At 31.9% G+C, this 17,787-nt stretch overlaps 1 protein-coding gene across 1 annotated transcript; it reads left to right on the plus strand.

The window, feature by feature from the left end:
* The first annotated feature begins 2,728 nt into the window (after positions 1-2,728).
* LOC142231879 (U3 small nucleolar RNA-associated protein 6 homolog) lies at positions 2,729-6,690 on the plus strand. The gene is made up of 3 exons (XM_075302538.1): positions 2,729-3,236; positions 3,308-4,504; positions 6,320-6,690. Exons 1-3 carry the CDS (start codon positions 2,841-2,843, stop codon positions 6,533-6,535), a joined length of 1,809 nt encoding a protein of 602 aa, XP_075158653.1. The 5' UTR covers positions 2,729-2,840; the 3' UTR covers positions 6,536-6,690.
* Positions 6,691-17,787: the final 11,097 nt, after the last annotated feature.

Genomic DNA, 17,787 nt, shown 5'->3' on the forward strand with positions numbered 1-17,787 from the left:
TGTTAAATATAATTATCTAAATTTACAACAAAGTCCAAATGTTCAACAATACAACAACACTACACATACACAAAATGTCAACTTAAGTGACCTGTCATTTCAGTTTGACTTTCTAAATATCATGGGGTGTACACACGTTTGCTCGTGACTTTACCTTTAATTAATATGCCTTGTGCAAATGAGTGATTTCAAGGCATATTAATTAAAGGTAAAGTCACGAGCAAACGTGTGTACACCCCATGATATTTAGAAAGTCAAACTAAAATGGCAGGTCACTTAAGTTGACATTTTTTTGTATGTGTAGTGTTGTTGTATTGTAATATTTATGTACACAAAGAATGTAAACAAACCTACTAAACGTAAACAAAGCCTTTGACAAGATGAATGTCGATATTAGTCAACTGATTGCATGACTTTACCTCTTTAATATGCCTTGGAGTGATTTTTTAATTTGGCGTTAATTTGTTTTCTTTCCTTTGTTCTCTTGATGAAACAGCAAATATTGGATAACATGTAAAATTCTATACATCCACACCTTTTTTGTAATACAAATAGACTGATTTGTACTGTAATTCTCGTTTTTCAAAAAGAAATTGAGTCACTTGACTGTGCAATTGAGTGGAATGACTGCGGACTGCAAATAAACAAAATCATTGTCTTTATATTTTCATGGTCTATGGTTTGTAGTCATAGACCAAGAAAATGTATAGACGCCTTTTGATAATTCACAATGATTTTGTTTATTTGCAGTGCCCAGTCATTGCACTCAATTTCATAGTCAAGTGATTCAATTTCTTTTTGGAAAACGAGAATTACCCTACAAATCAGACAACTTGCATTAATGGATTTGCAGAATTTTATATGCTTTTACAATATTTGGTTATTCATCAAACGAACAAAGAAAAGAAACCAAATTAAAAAATCGCTCACTTGCTGACAAAAACGTGTCATCTACGATTTTGATCATATAAATTCCTGCCAACATTTTTTGAATTTGAAGGTGCTTCTGCGAATCCCCACGTCGAAAACAGTCGTATACGATATCTAAAACTCGTCACAAAAGTGCCGTCACTATTGAGAAGTTGTACCACGCCACGTTACTACAAAAAAGTATCGCATAAGTGCAATTATTAAGTTTCTTTTTAGATAAATATAGAAAGACGTCAATAAGAGCCCCTTCAAACTGTTAGTGCATTTTAAGATAGTTGTAAAAGAAACATTGTGGTCAAGTAAAATACGATTGTTTAGATGTTTATTAATTTGAATAGAAGTTTATAAAATATTCAAGGTCTAATATTTATACGAATAAAAACACATTGAACATAATGTCTTAACAAAGCAATTATAGAGCTGTTTTCTTTTAGCACTAGATGCAACATTTGTATGGGCTATCCAGAACATCGTTGCACTGGTGTTCGGACCACTTTTCCAAATTAAATTAATACCATTTAATAGTTAAAATTTTCCAAAATTTTGCTTCGACAGAAAATTGTTGCTAAAATTTTACTTCTATAGAAAATTTTGTCAAAATTTTATTTCTATAGAAAATTTTGCAAAATTTATAAAAATTTGCAAATTTTATTTCTGTATAAAATTTTCACAAAATGTTCTTCCTGTAAAAAATTTTTTTTAAGTTTATTTCTGTTCAAAAAATTTTTTTTTTAAATTTTATTTCTGTACAAAATTTTGGCTACATTTTATTTCTATTGAAAATTTTGTTAAAATTTTATTTCAGTAGAAATTTTTGTCCAAATTTTGTTTCTACAGAAAAATTTTGTCAAAATTTTATTTCTACAGAAAATTAAAAAAAAACCGATTTGACGAAAATGGACCAAAATCAACCATATTCCATTTGGTCGGACCATCGGACCAAATTTTAAAATTAATAATTTTTTGGACCAATTTTGGTCCGATAGGACCAAACTGGCAACCCTGATTTCATCAGTGCAAGTCGCGCCGATGTTGACAAATTATATTTTGATAAAGTGCCGCTTCTTCGATTCACAATAGCAATTTATTGTGACTAATTTATCGAAAAACATGAAATTCCAAGTGGTACAGTGTCATAAATAATTGCAGCAGTAAATATTTATTACTAATTGGAGCATTTCATACATTAAAAATGCAAGATTTCATTTCTTTTCTGTGATTGTTTTTAAACAGCTGATGACAGTGTTGCATATTTTTGCAGATGTCCTGGATAAACGAATACTCTGTTTTCTATTAGTCCTTCACGGTTTAGGGTATCCAGTGCTAAGAGTAAATAGCCCTTATGTTGATTTATAAGTTGCAATTCTGCTACATTCGGCTGATGCTCCAACGTCTATCAGTGTTTATTCTTGATGGAAGCAGCATGTCTAGAAAAATATCTGAAAAACTATCACTTTATTCCATTTGGAAGGTCGAAAAATGGTTTACCAATATAACTTTCACAATTTTAGGCGGTGGGAGCAGAACGAAATTTGGTTGCATTTTTGTCACTAGTTCAGTGTAAGATGGTGCAAGCTCTCTTGGTCGTTTGGTAAAGTGTATATATAGATCTGCTTCGAAAAGTAAAGCCCGCAAAAATTACATTTGGGAATTCACCTCACATTTCCTGCACAGTGGTAAATTTTGATCTTCTAGCCAAAAATAGAACGTATGGCATTTTAAACGACGACCTTTAAAACACGCAACATTGGCAACATTCTTGTTGTTATTGAAATGCCTTTAATTGTGAATGGTTAACTGCTGTCAATGAAAACGTGCTGCTATTTGTTTACAATTTCATCGTGTAGTTTTCTTGTGGTAACATTTCAAGCAATTTTATTAATTAAAATTGTGTTAATAATTTAAAGACAATGGCTGAAATTCTAAAAGAAATCCAAGAAAGGGATTTGCCCGAATATGAGGCCATAAAAGCAAGTGGTATATGTACGGATGAGGAGCTGTATAAGTTAATGCGGGAAAGGGAACAACGTGAAACAAAAATTATCCAAAGTAAAAAGAATATAATAAATTATATAGAATATATTCAATTCGAAAAGAATACCCATAAATGGGTAATGGAGAAGGAGACACAGCTACATTGTACACTGCCCGATGTTAAGCGATCCATTATACAGCGTATCATTAAATTGTATAGAAATGGCACGCAGCAATTTCCTCAAGAGGAACGTTTGTGGAAAAGTTTTATACATTTTAGCAAGAAATCAAATCCAGGACAAGTGGCGGGTATCTATGAGAAAATGTTGGCGGTAAATAACCTTTAGTAGTAAATACACCACTTTTGTCATTGAACTCTGTTTCTATGCATCCTTAATTTTAGTATCATGGCGAAAAGGATTCTGTGTGGTGCGACTTTGCTTTGTGGGCCTATGAGTCTACTAAACAACTAAAAAATGTCACAGAAATATTTCTTCGTGCTCTAAAACGAAACCCCTCATCAGAAGTTCTAAATCTAGCATTTTTCGATATACTTATTAAGGAAACGGCACGCATTACCGATGTCAGTAGTACATTAAATGTTATGGAACGTCAACTGGGCCTGGAACGAGCCTTACTTCTTTATCGAAATAATAGAGCCAAAATTACAAATGTCTCGTATTATTTGAAACTTCTGGAAAGATGTGAGGAACCTGCATATGTTAATTGTACAGCATTATTGCAAAAAGAAATCACTGATGATTTAACGAAACATTTCTTTGCTGAACCTATTGTATGGGATTTTCTGGCCCAAAGAGAACTTCGAGGATACAACATAATTGATCTGCAAGACGTCACACCATTGCAGGTGGCAGAGATTCAGGATACCTTAGATAGTCCTCTAATAAATGAAAATATATGGAAAACGCGGAGTCTTAAAATTCGCATTGAACTTTGTTTTAAGGCCTACGAAAAGGCTGTGGAAGCATTACCCAATGAAACAATGTGGTCATATTTCATTAATGCCATGTTAGATCTTAATCAAGATATGAGCACTGAGGGCGATTTGAAAAGATATTGTCTATCGAAAGCATTCAATATGGGCCACAAATCCAGATTAATGAGTGTCACCCACTATGAGGCTTTAGTGGAACTGCTTCTTAAATCACCCAATGGCATTATCCAGGTTGAGACAATAATCAAAGAAGTTTTGGCATTTAACAACTCCGTTCGGATCTATGAACTCTTGATGAAGGCCTATGGTAAAACACAAAATCCCTCGGCATTTTATGAAGTCTTCCTAAAAGCTAATAAGGAATTGGGTATTGCTAAATGTGTTTCATTATGGCACATGGCAATTAAATTCTTTGAAGCTTACGTCGATGAACATCCAAAGAAATTACCTGGACTTCTTCAGGAAGCTGCAAAGCAAGTGCATCCGGAATTTGGTATATTTCGTGCATATTTTATAGAATACACAATGCGTTGTGAATCGTTGGGGAAAGCTAGAGAATTATATGACGAATTGTGTCAAATACCACCGCCATGTTTGGAGTTGCATAGAAAAATGGCTGAAATAGAAATACAAGCGAAAACAAAGGTATGTTGATTTTTTTAATCAAATTATAATTTTGGGAGGCTACATATAAAAATTATCCACTACACAGAAAAAAAATATCACAAAAATTTTTCCAGTTAAAATTTTAATTGAATTAAAAAAAGTATTCACTAATTTGTAATTGGTTCAACAAATATTTTAATTGAAACAAAAATCAATTACAAACTTTAATTGTTTCAATTAATTTTCCAATTGACTTGCTGATGATACAATCAAAAAATTAATTTCGTGATTGAAAAAAAAAATATTTTTTTGTAGGTTCGAGCAAATTAAAGCTTCAAGTATCTTGAAGTGGAAAATCGACAGTATAACTAAACGACTTTTTATCCAAAAACTCGAAGGCGAATTTACGTTGTTATTACAATTTTTGCTATTTTTGAAAATCGACTAAACCAAATTTTGATGTTGGCTTAAATCGGCTTTTAACGGAAAAGTTAACATTTCCTCATACCCTTATGAGCTTTTTCTGTGGTAATTCTTCGAATTTCTGCAGAGGATATAGTTTATTTCAAAAATCATGTTAAAGGATAACGCGGTGAATATGAATGTATAAAATTATCCAGTGTAACTAAAAAATTAAAGTTATTTTTTTCTTTAAATTGTGAAAGTCGATTTTCGATTTTACACCGATTTAATTGGAATTTTGCACAGGGAGTAGAATTAGCATTGTAGCTATGCGTGCCAAATTTGGTTGAAATGGGTTCAGATGTAGATATAGCTCCCATATATAGCTTTCGCCCGATTTACACTCATATGGCCACAGAGGCCAATCCGATTTGTTGAAATTTTGCACAGGGAGTAGAAATACCATTGTAGCTATGCGTGCCAAATTTGGTTGAAATCGGTTCAGATTTGAATATAGCTCCCATATATATGTTTTTCTGATGTCGACAAAAATTGTCAAAATACCAACATTTTCCTTGTAAAATCGCCACTGCTTAGTCGAAAAGTTGTACAAATGACTCTAATTTTCCTAAACTTCTAATACATATATATCGAGCGATAAATCATAAATAAACTTTTGCGAAGTTTCCTTAAAATAGCTTCAGATTTAAATGTTTCCCATATTTTTTTACTAACATTGTGTTCCACCCTAGTGCATTAGCCGACTTAAATTTTGAGTCTATAGATTTTGTAGAAGTCTATCAAATTCTGTCCAGATCCAGTGATATTTAAATGTGTGTATTTGGGACAAACCTTTATATATAGCCCCCAACACATTTGACGGATGTGATATGGTATCGAAAATTTAGATCTACAAAGTATAATATAGTCGGCCCCGCCAGACTTAAGACTTTCCTTACTTGTTTTTCTTTAATTTTGATTGTGATTACAAACCCTAGTTCATTGGCTTTTAATCCGCCTGGTCGATTGAATATTTAAGAGCAGTCTGGTAGGACTAGGTGAATGTGGAGCCCGTTTATTTAAGGCTCATTCAGATAATCTGATTAAACAGTTTTTACTCAACGTAGGTTTTATTGTTGTAAGCCCTGTGGAAACTTACAGATATAGTAAAAGAAATAATGAAAGGATTATTAAGTAACATTGAAAGGGTCCCCCCATCCAAATCAAAGAAGCCTCTACTGGATGGATTCATAGGTATTCTGGATTCCGTCTGTTAGATCTGTAGAATTGGCGGAGCATGCGAAGACATGCCTCGTGATAGTTCAATAACGACTAACAAAATGGACACCCTTGTATCGTATTTAATAATGTTAGTTATATTACCGTAACTTTTAATTATTTTTCTATATGTATTTCAAATATTTCTTTTATGTATTTTCTGTCTATTTTCAGTCAAGCGATATTTCCCGAATCCGTCTATGTTTTGAAAACGCTGTCCATTATTTTGGCAAAACGAACACTGACGCATGGATGGATTTATTAAAATTTGAACGTGATTATGGAGATTATAAGAGAATTTCTAATATATATGATAGAGCAAAATCTACTCTAGATCCGGAGTTGGTGGATTCTTTCATTTCGGAATATTCATTACTTAATACAGTTTAATATTGTAGATAATGATAATGCGAGACTTTTTTCTTTATTATTTTTAAATATATATTTGTATATTTGTAGGTTAAATGTATTTTTATAAGAGTACTTTTACTAATGTTACATATATGATATATTTTAAAATAAAAAAAATATATATTATTGCTAAATTGTTGGTTTAGCAGATTAGAGACTGTTTCTTAAACCGAATATATTATAACATAGTTATATATATTTTTTTTAAAGTTTCACAACTATTCTACAGTGGATTCATTGAAGTAAATTTTTATGGTGTAAAGAATATAATCGGAACGCTTGCTGAAAGAAATTGGAGAAATTGATATTGTCCAAATATATGATATACCTGGCTATAAACCAGTTCATTGTTGTCGATTTGACTCTTATGGTGGGACGTCAATTTATGTTCGAAATTTGTATTCATTTAGTGTGGAGGAAATTCGAAGCGAGAATTTTATAGATTCTATTGCAATGAAGTTTAATGATATAAAGGTTAATGGAAGACCCTTAATATTCATATCTTTTTATAAGTCCCCAAGGTGTACCACGAGCAATTTTCTGTCGTTTCTAGAGATTATGTTAGAGAGATATGGCAGGTATCCGTGTGTAATTGTTGGTGATGCCAATATTGATATTCTAGAGCCTAACATATCTGCGGAGCTATTGAATCTTTTGATGAATTTTGACTATAAGAACTGTCATGATCTTGTTACTAGGCCACAAAGTAAATCATCAATTGATCACGTGTACAGCAACATTTATAAACCTTTTTTTATAGACTCAATTGAGTGTGAACTATCCGATCACAATATAATTTCTTGTAGGATAGCCTTCGGAGTTAAGAGTTGTGAAGTTGTGAGTGATAGTTATATGGTTTGTGATTATGAGAAGTTGAACAATGTCCTAATAGATAAAATTCGGGATTTACAATACACAGGTGATCCTTCAATTGATACTTCTTGTTTAACAGCTTGTTTGGACGAAGCGATTAACATTTCAACTGTGAATAAAATGAAGATTTATGATTTGAGGAGCAGCATAGCTCCATGGGTCAATGGAAATCTTAAGAAACTTCTGGCGTACAAAGATCGTCTTTTGAAGCTTCGTAGGAAGAATCCGCATTCAAATATAAACTTATATTTGAAGAGCATCAGTAGAGTGATTAAAATTGCTTATAAAAATTCAATGAACAACTATTATGCTGATACTTTAACGAATTTGAGGAATGATCCTAAAAAGTCATGGGGCTTCTTGAACAGATCACTTGGAAGAGTTAAGGATAGAGAGATATGTATAAATGACAGGTATGGAAAAGTAGTTAAATGTGATAAACTTAAGAGTGAAACTTTGAATAATTATTTTGTGGATTCAATTCGGAGGGTGAAGTCAAGAATTGACGAGCACCCGAATGATGATATTAATGGCTTAGGAACATTGGGTACATATAACACACGTTTTCGTATTAGTTACACGTCTAATGAGGAAATAGAGGACATTATTAGTAACTTATTACCTTCTAAGAGTTGTGGGCATGATGGGATATATCCGAAGACGCTGTTATCTTGTGCTACTATAATAACTCCATATTTAGTGAGGATTTTTAATGACATGGTGAGAACCTCAATATATCCACAAATCCTTAAAGTACATAAAGTGGTACCAATACCTAAAAAAGTGACGCTGCTGCGTTAGAAGATTTCCGACCCATTTCAATTCTGCCAGTTATTGACACTGTTTTCGAGCGTGTAATACATAGTCAACTGTATAGGTATTTTTTGGATAATCATTTATTGAATGATTACCAATATGGCTTTCGGAAAGCATGTGGGACGGAGTAGGCTGTTATAAATGTGCATACCAGTATTTGCAAGGGATTAGATGAGGGTCATCGGGCGGTTATTGGGGTATTTTATGATTTATCGAAAGCCTTTGATATTGTCGATTACAATATTTTGATAAGGAAACTCGAATCTTATGGAATTTGTGGTAATGGACTGATGCTATTGAAAAATTATTTAACTAACAGGAAACAGTTTGTACAGCTGAAAGGGCAGAAAAGTTCACTGAGAGATGTCAGGTATGGAGTACCTCAAGGTAGTGTTTTAGGGCCGCTACTGTTTTCTATTTATATAAACGATTTGAAGGATCTAACATTGGATGGGAGGATATTTATTTACGCGGATGACATTTGTCTTATTTATCCCTATAAAAATGAAACAGCGGTAAAGCTTCATATAGAAAGAGATGCGTCATTGATTTTAGAGTTTATTCGCCTTAATAAGCTCTATCTGAACTCCGACAAGACTCAACTTATCAGATTTAAACCTCGTTTTAAATTCAGCAATCGATTTAGTATTCATATTGATGGAAGTGAGATACAGGAAGTTCACACCGTACGATATTTAGGTTTACATTTACAAGGGAACCTTTCGTGGGATAGTCATATACATTACCTTAAATCTAAAATATCACCAGCACTTGGATTACTATACAAGTTTCAACACAGGTTCGATATGAAAACTAAACTCCTAATTTTTCAGGCCTTGATTCAAAGTCATTATAGTTACTTGCCTATAATTTATGGTTGGAAAAAATCAGCTGAGTTGAAATCTCTTCAACGGCTTCAGAATAAAGCTCTGAAAATCGTAGCAAATTTGAGAATTTCCCATTCCACTTTGGACTTATATCAGGAATTTTTCCCCACAATTTTGCCTATATATGGAATTCATAAACTTCAATCAATGATCTATATTTATAAAAGCTTACATAATATCGGACATCACACCATACACTTTGTGAGAAATCAGCTATCGGTAAATACCCGTAATAGAAATAATTTAAAAATAGCTTATTGTCAATCTGAAACCACAAAACAACGTATTGATCATGTAGGTACGCAGCAATATAATTTGCTGCCCCCATATATTAAAGAAATTGAACATCTATCTTTGTACAAAATTACTTTGAAGAAATATTTACTAGAACGAATTGAAGAGCTTCTGGTATAATGTAAATGGAGATAAAATATTATTAATTATTGTATTTATATAAAATGGAATTTAAATAATATTATGTATATCTTTATTAAATTGTTAATATATACTTTATGAACAGTCTCTAAAATGCCTAATGGCGCAGAGACGAAATGTATTAATGTTTTGTAATTTGCACAATAAAGATACAAAAAAAAAAAAAAAAAAAAAAAAAATCGGCTCAGGTGTAGATAAGTTTATCCATTTACGGCCATGTAGCTTCGTTAGACTTTAACTGTCAGTTGAAAGTTGTTGGATATTCACGAAAATGCACGCAAAAAAATATTATTGTTGGTTTGCCAGTTTGGAGAAACTGATATAATAATCATTAGGTTCATGTTGACTTCGCATCAGTTCCGACGCAGCCGATTATGAGAGCCTGTTTTCACATCACTGTTTATATTTTCGGATTTAGATTAAACCCTTTTTGTTGATGGATGTAAGAGTTAGTTTAGTTTGCCACTATACTCGAATAGACGCACAGCTGTGGTCAGTTCCATTTTTATAGCTTAAATATTGATTTCCGACTACATAAATTCCATACAAAGGGTTATGGGTTCAATGCCAGTACCGAACGATAATGACATTTCTGGTGACATTTCTCAGTGTTTCAAAGCGATTTCGTTTGAGAAAAAATATGTTGCCTTGCTTTTTTCCTTTTTTTTTTTTTGTTTTTGTTTTTTTTTTTGAACAATTCTGTATGTTATTATAATTATTATTTTAATTTAGCTTATTAGGTATAACTTGTTTTTGAAATAAAACTTTTTTCATATGCACCAGACGTTTCTCCACTATTTTTCAAGGGATTCGGGGATATTTTTCAAGGGATTTAAACAACTACTACACTATTCTTTGCCTCATTGCATTTTTGCCCACGCGAAAAATAGTCTAACAAAATATGGAGAACATTTTACCAAATACTACCAAACAAAAAAGAACTTATTTTGCAAAATTTTATTTCTTTAGAAAATGTTGTCAAAATTTAATTTCTATAGAAAATTTTTGTCAAAATTTTATTTCCATAGAAAATTTGTCAAATGTTAATTTCCCCGTAAAATTTTGTCACAATTTCAGAAAATATTGTTAAAATGTAATTTCGATACAAAATTTTATTTCTATAGAAAATTTTTTCAAAATTTTATTTCTATAGAAAATTTTGTTAAAATTTTATTTCTATATAAAATTTTGTCAAAATTTTATTTCTATATAAAATTTTGTCAAAATTTCTTGTCTATAGAAAATTTTCTCAAAATTTTATTTCTATAGAATATTTTGTCAAAATTTTATTTCTATAGAAAATTTTGTCAAAATTTTGTTTCTATAGAAAATTTTGTCAAAATTTTATTTCTATTTCCTTATTCAGCAAACTTTGAGGAGAAAGGACGTGTTTTTTTGTTGCTCTGCGGTTTTTGTTAATTATTTGTTAACAGTCGTGTAATCTATCTTGTGTTTGTTGGCGTAGCGTGACAGTGACTTTTGTGGTATTCGTTATTTCCCTGTGAAGATTTCTGTCGTTGTTTTTTCATATCAGCTTATAAATTTGACAATATCGTTGGATTTAATTTCACACAACGAAGTCAATACCAGCATACACTTCACATACCCAATGGAGAATTACAGAGAGAGTGACAACCAACACCAAATTCTCTCAGAAATAAATCATAACAACAACAAGTTACACGAAGAACTCATGGAGAAATTAACGGCTTCGTCTAAAAGGGAGAGAGAAGAACAAAATCTATTGCAGAAAACCTCTAAGACACCACGATTAACAATGCCCACATCTCAGGAGAGTTTGTTACAACAAATAAAACTGATGATACAAGAAAGCGATGAGAGGCTCATCTCATACTTTAACAGCAGATTGGATGAAGTGGAATCAAAGCTGTTAAATAAACTTAACAGCCAAATTCAACAATTAGATGAAAACATTCGCTCTTTGCAAGAGCGAATCTCTGTTGTGGAAGAAGAACATAAACAAATAATATGCATGCGAGATGAAATCTGTGTAATACAGTCACATATACAAAGACAGGAAAATCTATCTGTTGCCTGTGATCTACGAATTAATGGGATTCCTTATTCTAAATCTGAGAACCTAAATAAAATCTTCGATAGTATCTGCACTGCTTTAGGTATACCAACACCACTATGCAAAGGAATGTATCGCATGAAAAGCAAAGATAATAGATATATGGACACTACAATATTAATTCAAACATTCACTCCCTCTGATAGAAACAATATATTGCGAATGCTTGCCCACTTCAGAAAAACAAACAGATCTCAGCTATGTTTGAAACACATTGGCTTTGACTCCAACCAAGCCATATATATAAAAGAGAATCTTACACACTCAAACTTTAAAATACTACAGGCTGCCATTAAGTTAAAGAAACAAAATTATATTGCATCTACATTTTCATACCGGGGGCAAATATATGTTAAGGCAATAACTGGTACTGAACCAATACAAATACAAAATCTTAAAAACTTGGAACAATTTTTTCGTCCAAATTGCGATTGATTATTACAATCTTCGAATCTTCATAAAACGTCTCAACCCATGTATTTATTATTTTTTCGACTTATGTGTTAACAACTTTTTCACTTCTTTTATACTTATATTGTGCTCTAAATGCATACTATTAGCGTTGCCAAACTCATCATCCTCTGTTCATGATAAATAACACATTGAGTTCTAATGACGGGGTTAAATGCATGCTGCGAGTTCTGACAAAACAGAAATTGGGATTGAATGTCTGTCATATTAATGCTCAAAGCCTAACGAGGAAAATAGACGAATTCAGATTTATATTCGAGCAATCTGGAATTGATATTATTTGTATCTCGGAGACATGGTTTAACGACTCCACGCCGGACGCACTGGTTGAAATGATTGGGTACAATATTATTAGAAATGACAGAGTATCTCTTGGGGGAGGTGTTGCCATTTATATTAAAAACTATTTAAAATACAAGATTGTAAGGAAGTCAGAAGCTAATGATAGACTGGAATATATCTTTATCGAATTAAATATGAACATGCACAAACTTCTCATTAGCTGCATCTACCGCCCTAATAAGCTTATTCCCTATTTTGATCTCTTGAATGTATTGGAACATATGGTTGTGGACTACAGTGATGTAATAATTGCTGGCGATCTAAACTCTAATATCCTGAAAGAGTCAACTTTGATCGATTCGTTTAGTGCTATTGGATTACATAACCTTAACATGTCTACCCCGACGCACTTCACCTCTAATAGTAGTAGTCTGCTCGACATTTTCATAGTTGATGACGTCAATAAAGCTCTATTGTACGATCAGATTTCGGTACCTTGCTTCTCAAAGCACGACTTGATATTTCTGACTTACGATGTTAAACCATCACCCGAATATAAGTCTGTTGAATTTTACAACTTCGCTAAAACAAACTATGAATATCTTCAACGAGAGTTCTTCAAAATAAACTGGAATCAACTTTACTCTATGCAAAGCCCTGATGATAAACTCATGTTCTTAAACAATAATCTGGAGTCAGTGTTGAAATGCTCAGTGCCACTTAAAATTTCTCGCTCTTGTGAACCTCGTAAATGTTGGTTCAATTCCACTATCAAAGCATTAATTAACCAAAGGGATATGACTTACAAACGCTGGAAAAGATTTAAAACGACACAACTTCATGAGGAATTCCGTTCACTCAGAACGGAAGTAAACAAATCTATTCAGAGAGCCAAAAATAATTACTTTAAAAAACGTTTTGAGTCGGCGATAGATTCTCGCAAAAAGTGGAAAACTATTCGCGAAATTGGGATTGGGTCTGTAAGACAGCAACAAATAAATGCAGATCCCAACGAACTCAATGAAAAATTCTTAAGCTTACCAATTCGTACTGCACCTACAATTACCTGTCGAACAATCAATACACATATATTTCCTTCCTACTCCGACTTCGAATTTGCGTGCATTAGACAAGTTGATGTTTTTAACAGCTGTTCTTCTGTAAAATCTAATGCTGTGGGTATGAATTGCATTCCACCAACATTTATAAAAATGTGTTTGCCACTGCTACTTCCATTTATTACTGATATTTTCAATCAAATCATAACAACAAGCATTTTTCCAAATTGTTGGAAGCATGCGAAAATCGTGCCTATACCGAAGAATAAAGACGGAACTGAATATCGCCCAATCTCTATTTTGCCCTACCTTTCTAAGGCATTTGAAAAACTAATACACTCGCAAATGTCAGATTATATCTCAAGACATAATTTGTTGTACTCTAAGCAATCTGGATTCAGAGCAAAATATAGCTGTATTACTGCGCTTGTTGATGTGGCCGATGATGTACGAGCGGCGATGGATGATGGCCTATTTACATGTCTTACACTATTGGATCACTCTAAAGCCTTTGACTGCGTAAACCATGATATACTGTGTTCAAAACTAAAACACCAATTCAATTTTTCTCCTACTGCTCTATCTTTAATTCGATCGTATTTATGGAAACGTACTCAATCAGTTAATATAAATAATTTAACTTCTAGACCATTGCTAGTTAGCTCGGGGGTGCCTCAAGGATCCATTTTGGGGCCGCTTCTCTTCTGCCTGTATATAAACGATCTACCACTCTGCTTGAAATATTCTAAGCTCCACATTTATGCTGATGACGTGCAGGTTTATCTAAGTTGTAAAAGAGACGAGCTTACCTCTGGAATTGACAAACTCAATCTGGATCTTTATAATATTAGTGTATGGGCGAACGAAAACAATCTCCATATTAATCCGAAGAAATCTAAAATGATGATTATGTGTAACCGCACCCAAGTTGTATCTGACGGTGTGCGAGTAAAAATTGACGGTGAATATATTGAACGCGTTAAGAACTCCAAAAATCTGGGCGTCATCTTCAACGAATCATTAACGTGGAAGGACAATATTTGTGCTATTGCTGGAAAAGTATTTGGTATGCTACGCACTCTTCGTCAATCTCAGTTTTATACACCTCAATATATACGTATGCTTCTAGCAAAGTCTTACTTGATGCCAATTCTTCTCTACGGCTGTGAATTATTTTGTAACACTGATACTGTTAGTAAACGTCGCCTTGAAAATGCATTTAGTGCCATAATAAGATATGTCTATGGAATCAAACGTTTTGAGAGCTGTTCTAATTTCAAAAGTAACTTATATGGCGTTGACTTCTCCCAACTCTTGAAAATAAGAACTTTAATCCTCCTGCACAAAATTGTTTATACAAAAGAGCCTATATATCTGTACAGCAAATTACGATTCGGAAGAACAAACAGAAGAATGTTGATTATACCACAACAGTACCAACTCTTAGTGTCTGAATGGCATTTCTTTAATACTGCTACCCGTCTTTGGAACTCATTACCTCCATCAATCCAATTCATTGGCGACGCTAATACCTTTAAAAAATCAATTTTTAACTATTTTTCAAACTTATCGTAGCTTTTTATTTTTTAATTTATTCTTATTTAATTTTTATTTTTAATTTTAAATTCTTGTTTTTATTATTATAAATATTATTTTTTTGTTTTTACTTTCACTTATTTACTTTTTCGGTTTTTGCCCATAAATTTTGTATCAATTGTTTTATTTTAATTAAATATTTATTTTGTCTGTTATTATTATTTTTATAATTATTTTTTTATTTTGTATTCCTTGTTTATTATCACCTTGTTAACTAGCATTCAACTTGACTCACATACTGTAATTATAAGATTATTAATATCTTGTTGTATGTGAAACTTGAAAATTCAATAAATTCAAATTCAAATTCAAATAGAAAATTTTGTAAAATTTTATTTCAATACAAAATTTTGACAGAATTTTATTTCTATAGAAAATTTTGACAAAATTTTATTTCTATAGAAAATTTTGTCAAAATTTTATTTCTATAGCAAATTTTGTCAAAATTTTATTTCTATAGCAAATTTTGTCAAAATTTTATTTCTATAGCAAATTTTGTAAAAATTTTATTTCTATAGAAAATTTTGTCAAAATTTAATTTCTATAGCAAATTTTGTAAAAATTTAATTTCTATAGAAAATTTTGACAAAATTTTATTTTATAGAATATTTTGACAAAATTTTATTTCTACAGAAAATGTTGTCAAAATTTTATTTCTATAGAAAATTTTGTCAAAATTTTATTTCTATAGAAAATTTTGTCAAAATTTTATTTCTATAGAAAATTTTGTCAAAATTTTATTTCTACAGAAAATTTTGTCAAAATTTTATTTCTATAGAAAATTTTGTCAAAATTGTATTACTATAGAAAATTTTGTCAAAATTGTATTACTATAGAAAATTTTGTCAAAACTTAATTTCTAAAGTAAATTTGTCAAAATTTCATTTCTATCGAAAATTTTGTAAAAATTTCATTTATGTTAAACATTTTGTCAAAATTTTGTTTCAACAGAAAATTTTTTCAAAAATTTTATTCCTATAGAAAATTTTGTCAGTTTTATTTCTATAGAAAATTATGTCAAAATTTTATTTCTATAGAAAATTTTGTCAACATTTCATTTCTGAAGAAAATTTTATTTCTGTAGAAAATGAAATTTCTATAGAAAATATTACAAAAGTTTATTTCTACAGAAAATATGAAAATTTCATTTCTATAGAATTTTTTGTGAATACAGTCGAAGCTCGGTTTAACGAACGATATATTGTCAGGCCCTTTCGTTATTTAGAAAAATTCGTTAAATCGAACGGGAATATTAAATATTAACTTTTATTGAAAATCGTAGTTTTTTTTACCAGATGAGTAAAAATTCATAATCATTTGAAAAATTCAGGCACAGAGACACTTAAAAAATAATACTTTAAATAATCCTGATGGACTTGATATATCTAGGTTAGATTGAAAAGAGGATCCAAGATTCGCTGTCGTATGGGGCCTATATACACCCATGTTATAATTTGTGTGCTCTTAACTTCTTAGACGAATTGCCTAATTTGTTTCCAGTCCCCGGTTGCAAGATGGGCCAGGCATAGGTAGTGTTCATAGTAACATCTTCCTAAAACGTTCTACATACACCATTACTCTGCTGCTCCTGTCGGCATAGATGTACTATCAACGCTTGATTGCCGGTTCGACCGAGCACCAAAAAAGTTTTTCAGCGGTAGTTTATCCCTCTCACTAATGATGTTGACATTCCTGTGTATTTTATAGTTTCTCTTCAGCTATAAGACGGAGGTTCCTTGTTATTGAGCTAAATATAGAATCGGGTAGCACTCATTATTAAGAGAAAAATTCACCACTTGTCCAACTGGCAATCCTACGAAATATTGCCACTAACGGACCTATCACAGGACTAGTACCAGTGCTCGAGTTTGTCGTAGTTTTTAAATTTTCATATATTTTATTGATTTCTATACTCTCTTTATTTTAAAACTTTATTTGATCTAGACATTTACCTATGGGCCAACATAGTCCAAAAGTTTTTCTTTCTGGTGAAATTTGGATGATCAAAATAATACCGGTACCTAAGGGTTTGTCCCAGACTGGTTCATGAGGACCTGTCTAGTCCGACTAAGTTCTCCCAGGCCATGTAGTTTGGAATGAGTCCAATCCGTGGCCTGCAGAGTAAATTTATCCCCGTCAATGACAAACCCGTGTTGAAGTGACCGGTACCTTCCATACGTTTCGGCCAGAACTGGGCCAGGGAGTAGTCCTGTACCGGCTCTGTTGTAGATCCATTTCCCGTAGCGAAGCTGCGCCACTCTATCTAACCTAACTTTACCAGTTACGCGGCCATTGAATATGTGTTTTCAAACATTTTAATGGAATCTAAATATCTTGGGAATGCCGTACTTTGTGGATATTTCCTAAGGACTTAAGCCATGCTCACAATCGTCAAATATTGCTGATTTTTTGTTGTTTATTTTCTTAAGATTAAAAGCCTTTTCGTTAAATCGAACGTAAATTTTGTTCAATTGTTCGTTATTTAGAATACTCAATGTTAAGAATTTTGACGTTCGTTAAATTGGATTTTCGCTAAATGGGATATTCGTTAAACAGAGCTTCAACTGTATTTAAAAAAAAATTGTTAAAAAAATCTACAGAAAATATTCTCAAAAATTTTATTTCTATGGAAAATTTTCTCAAAATTTTATTGCTATAGAAAATTTTGTCAAAATTTCATTTCCATGGAAAAATTTGTCAAAATATCATTCCCTTAGA

This window comes from Haematobia irritans, chromosome 3 (assembly GCF_050003625.1).
Source record: "Haematobia irritans isolate KBUSLIRL chromosome 3, ASM5000362v1, whole genome shotgun sequence".
Classification (NCBI taxonomy): domain Eukaryota; kingdom Metazoa; phylum Arthropoda; class Insecta; order Diptera; family Muscidae; genus Haematobia; species Haematobia irritans.

What these genes read in the sequence shown, in the direction of transcription:
- LOC142231879 (XM_075302538.1), top strand. Translation starts at nt 2,841, where the DNA reads ATGGCTGAAATTCTAAAAGAAATCCAAGAAAGGGATTTGCCCGAATAT. An exon ending in TCTATGAGAAAATGTTGGCG is followed by an intron (nt 3,237 to 3,307) that starts GTAAATAACCTT and finishes CCTTAATTTTAG; the next exon opens with TATCATGGCGAAAAGGATTC. An exon ending in AAATACAAGCGAAAACAAAG is followed by an intron (nt 4,505 to 6,319) that starts GTATGTTGATTT and finishes GTCTATTTTCAG; the next exon opens with TCAAGCGATATTTCCCGAAT.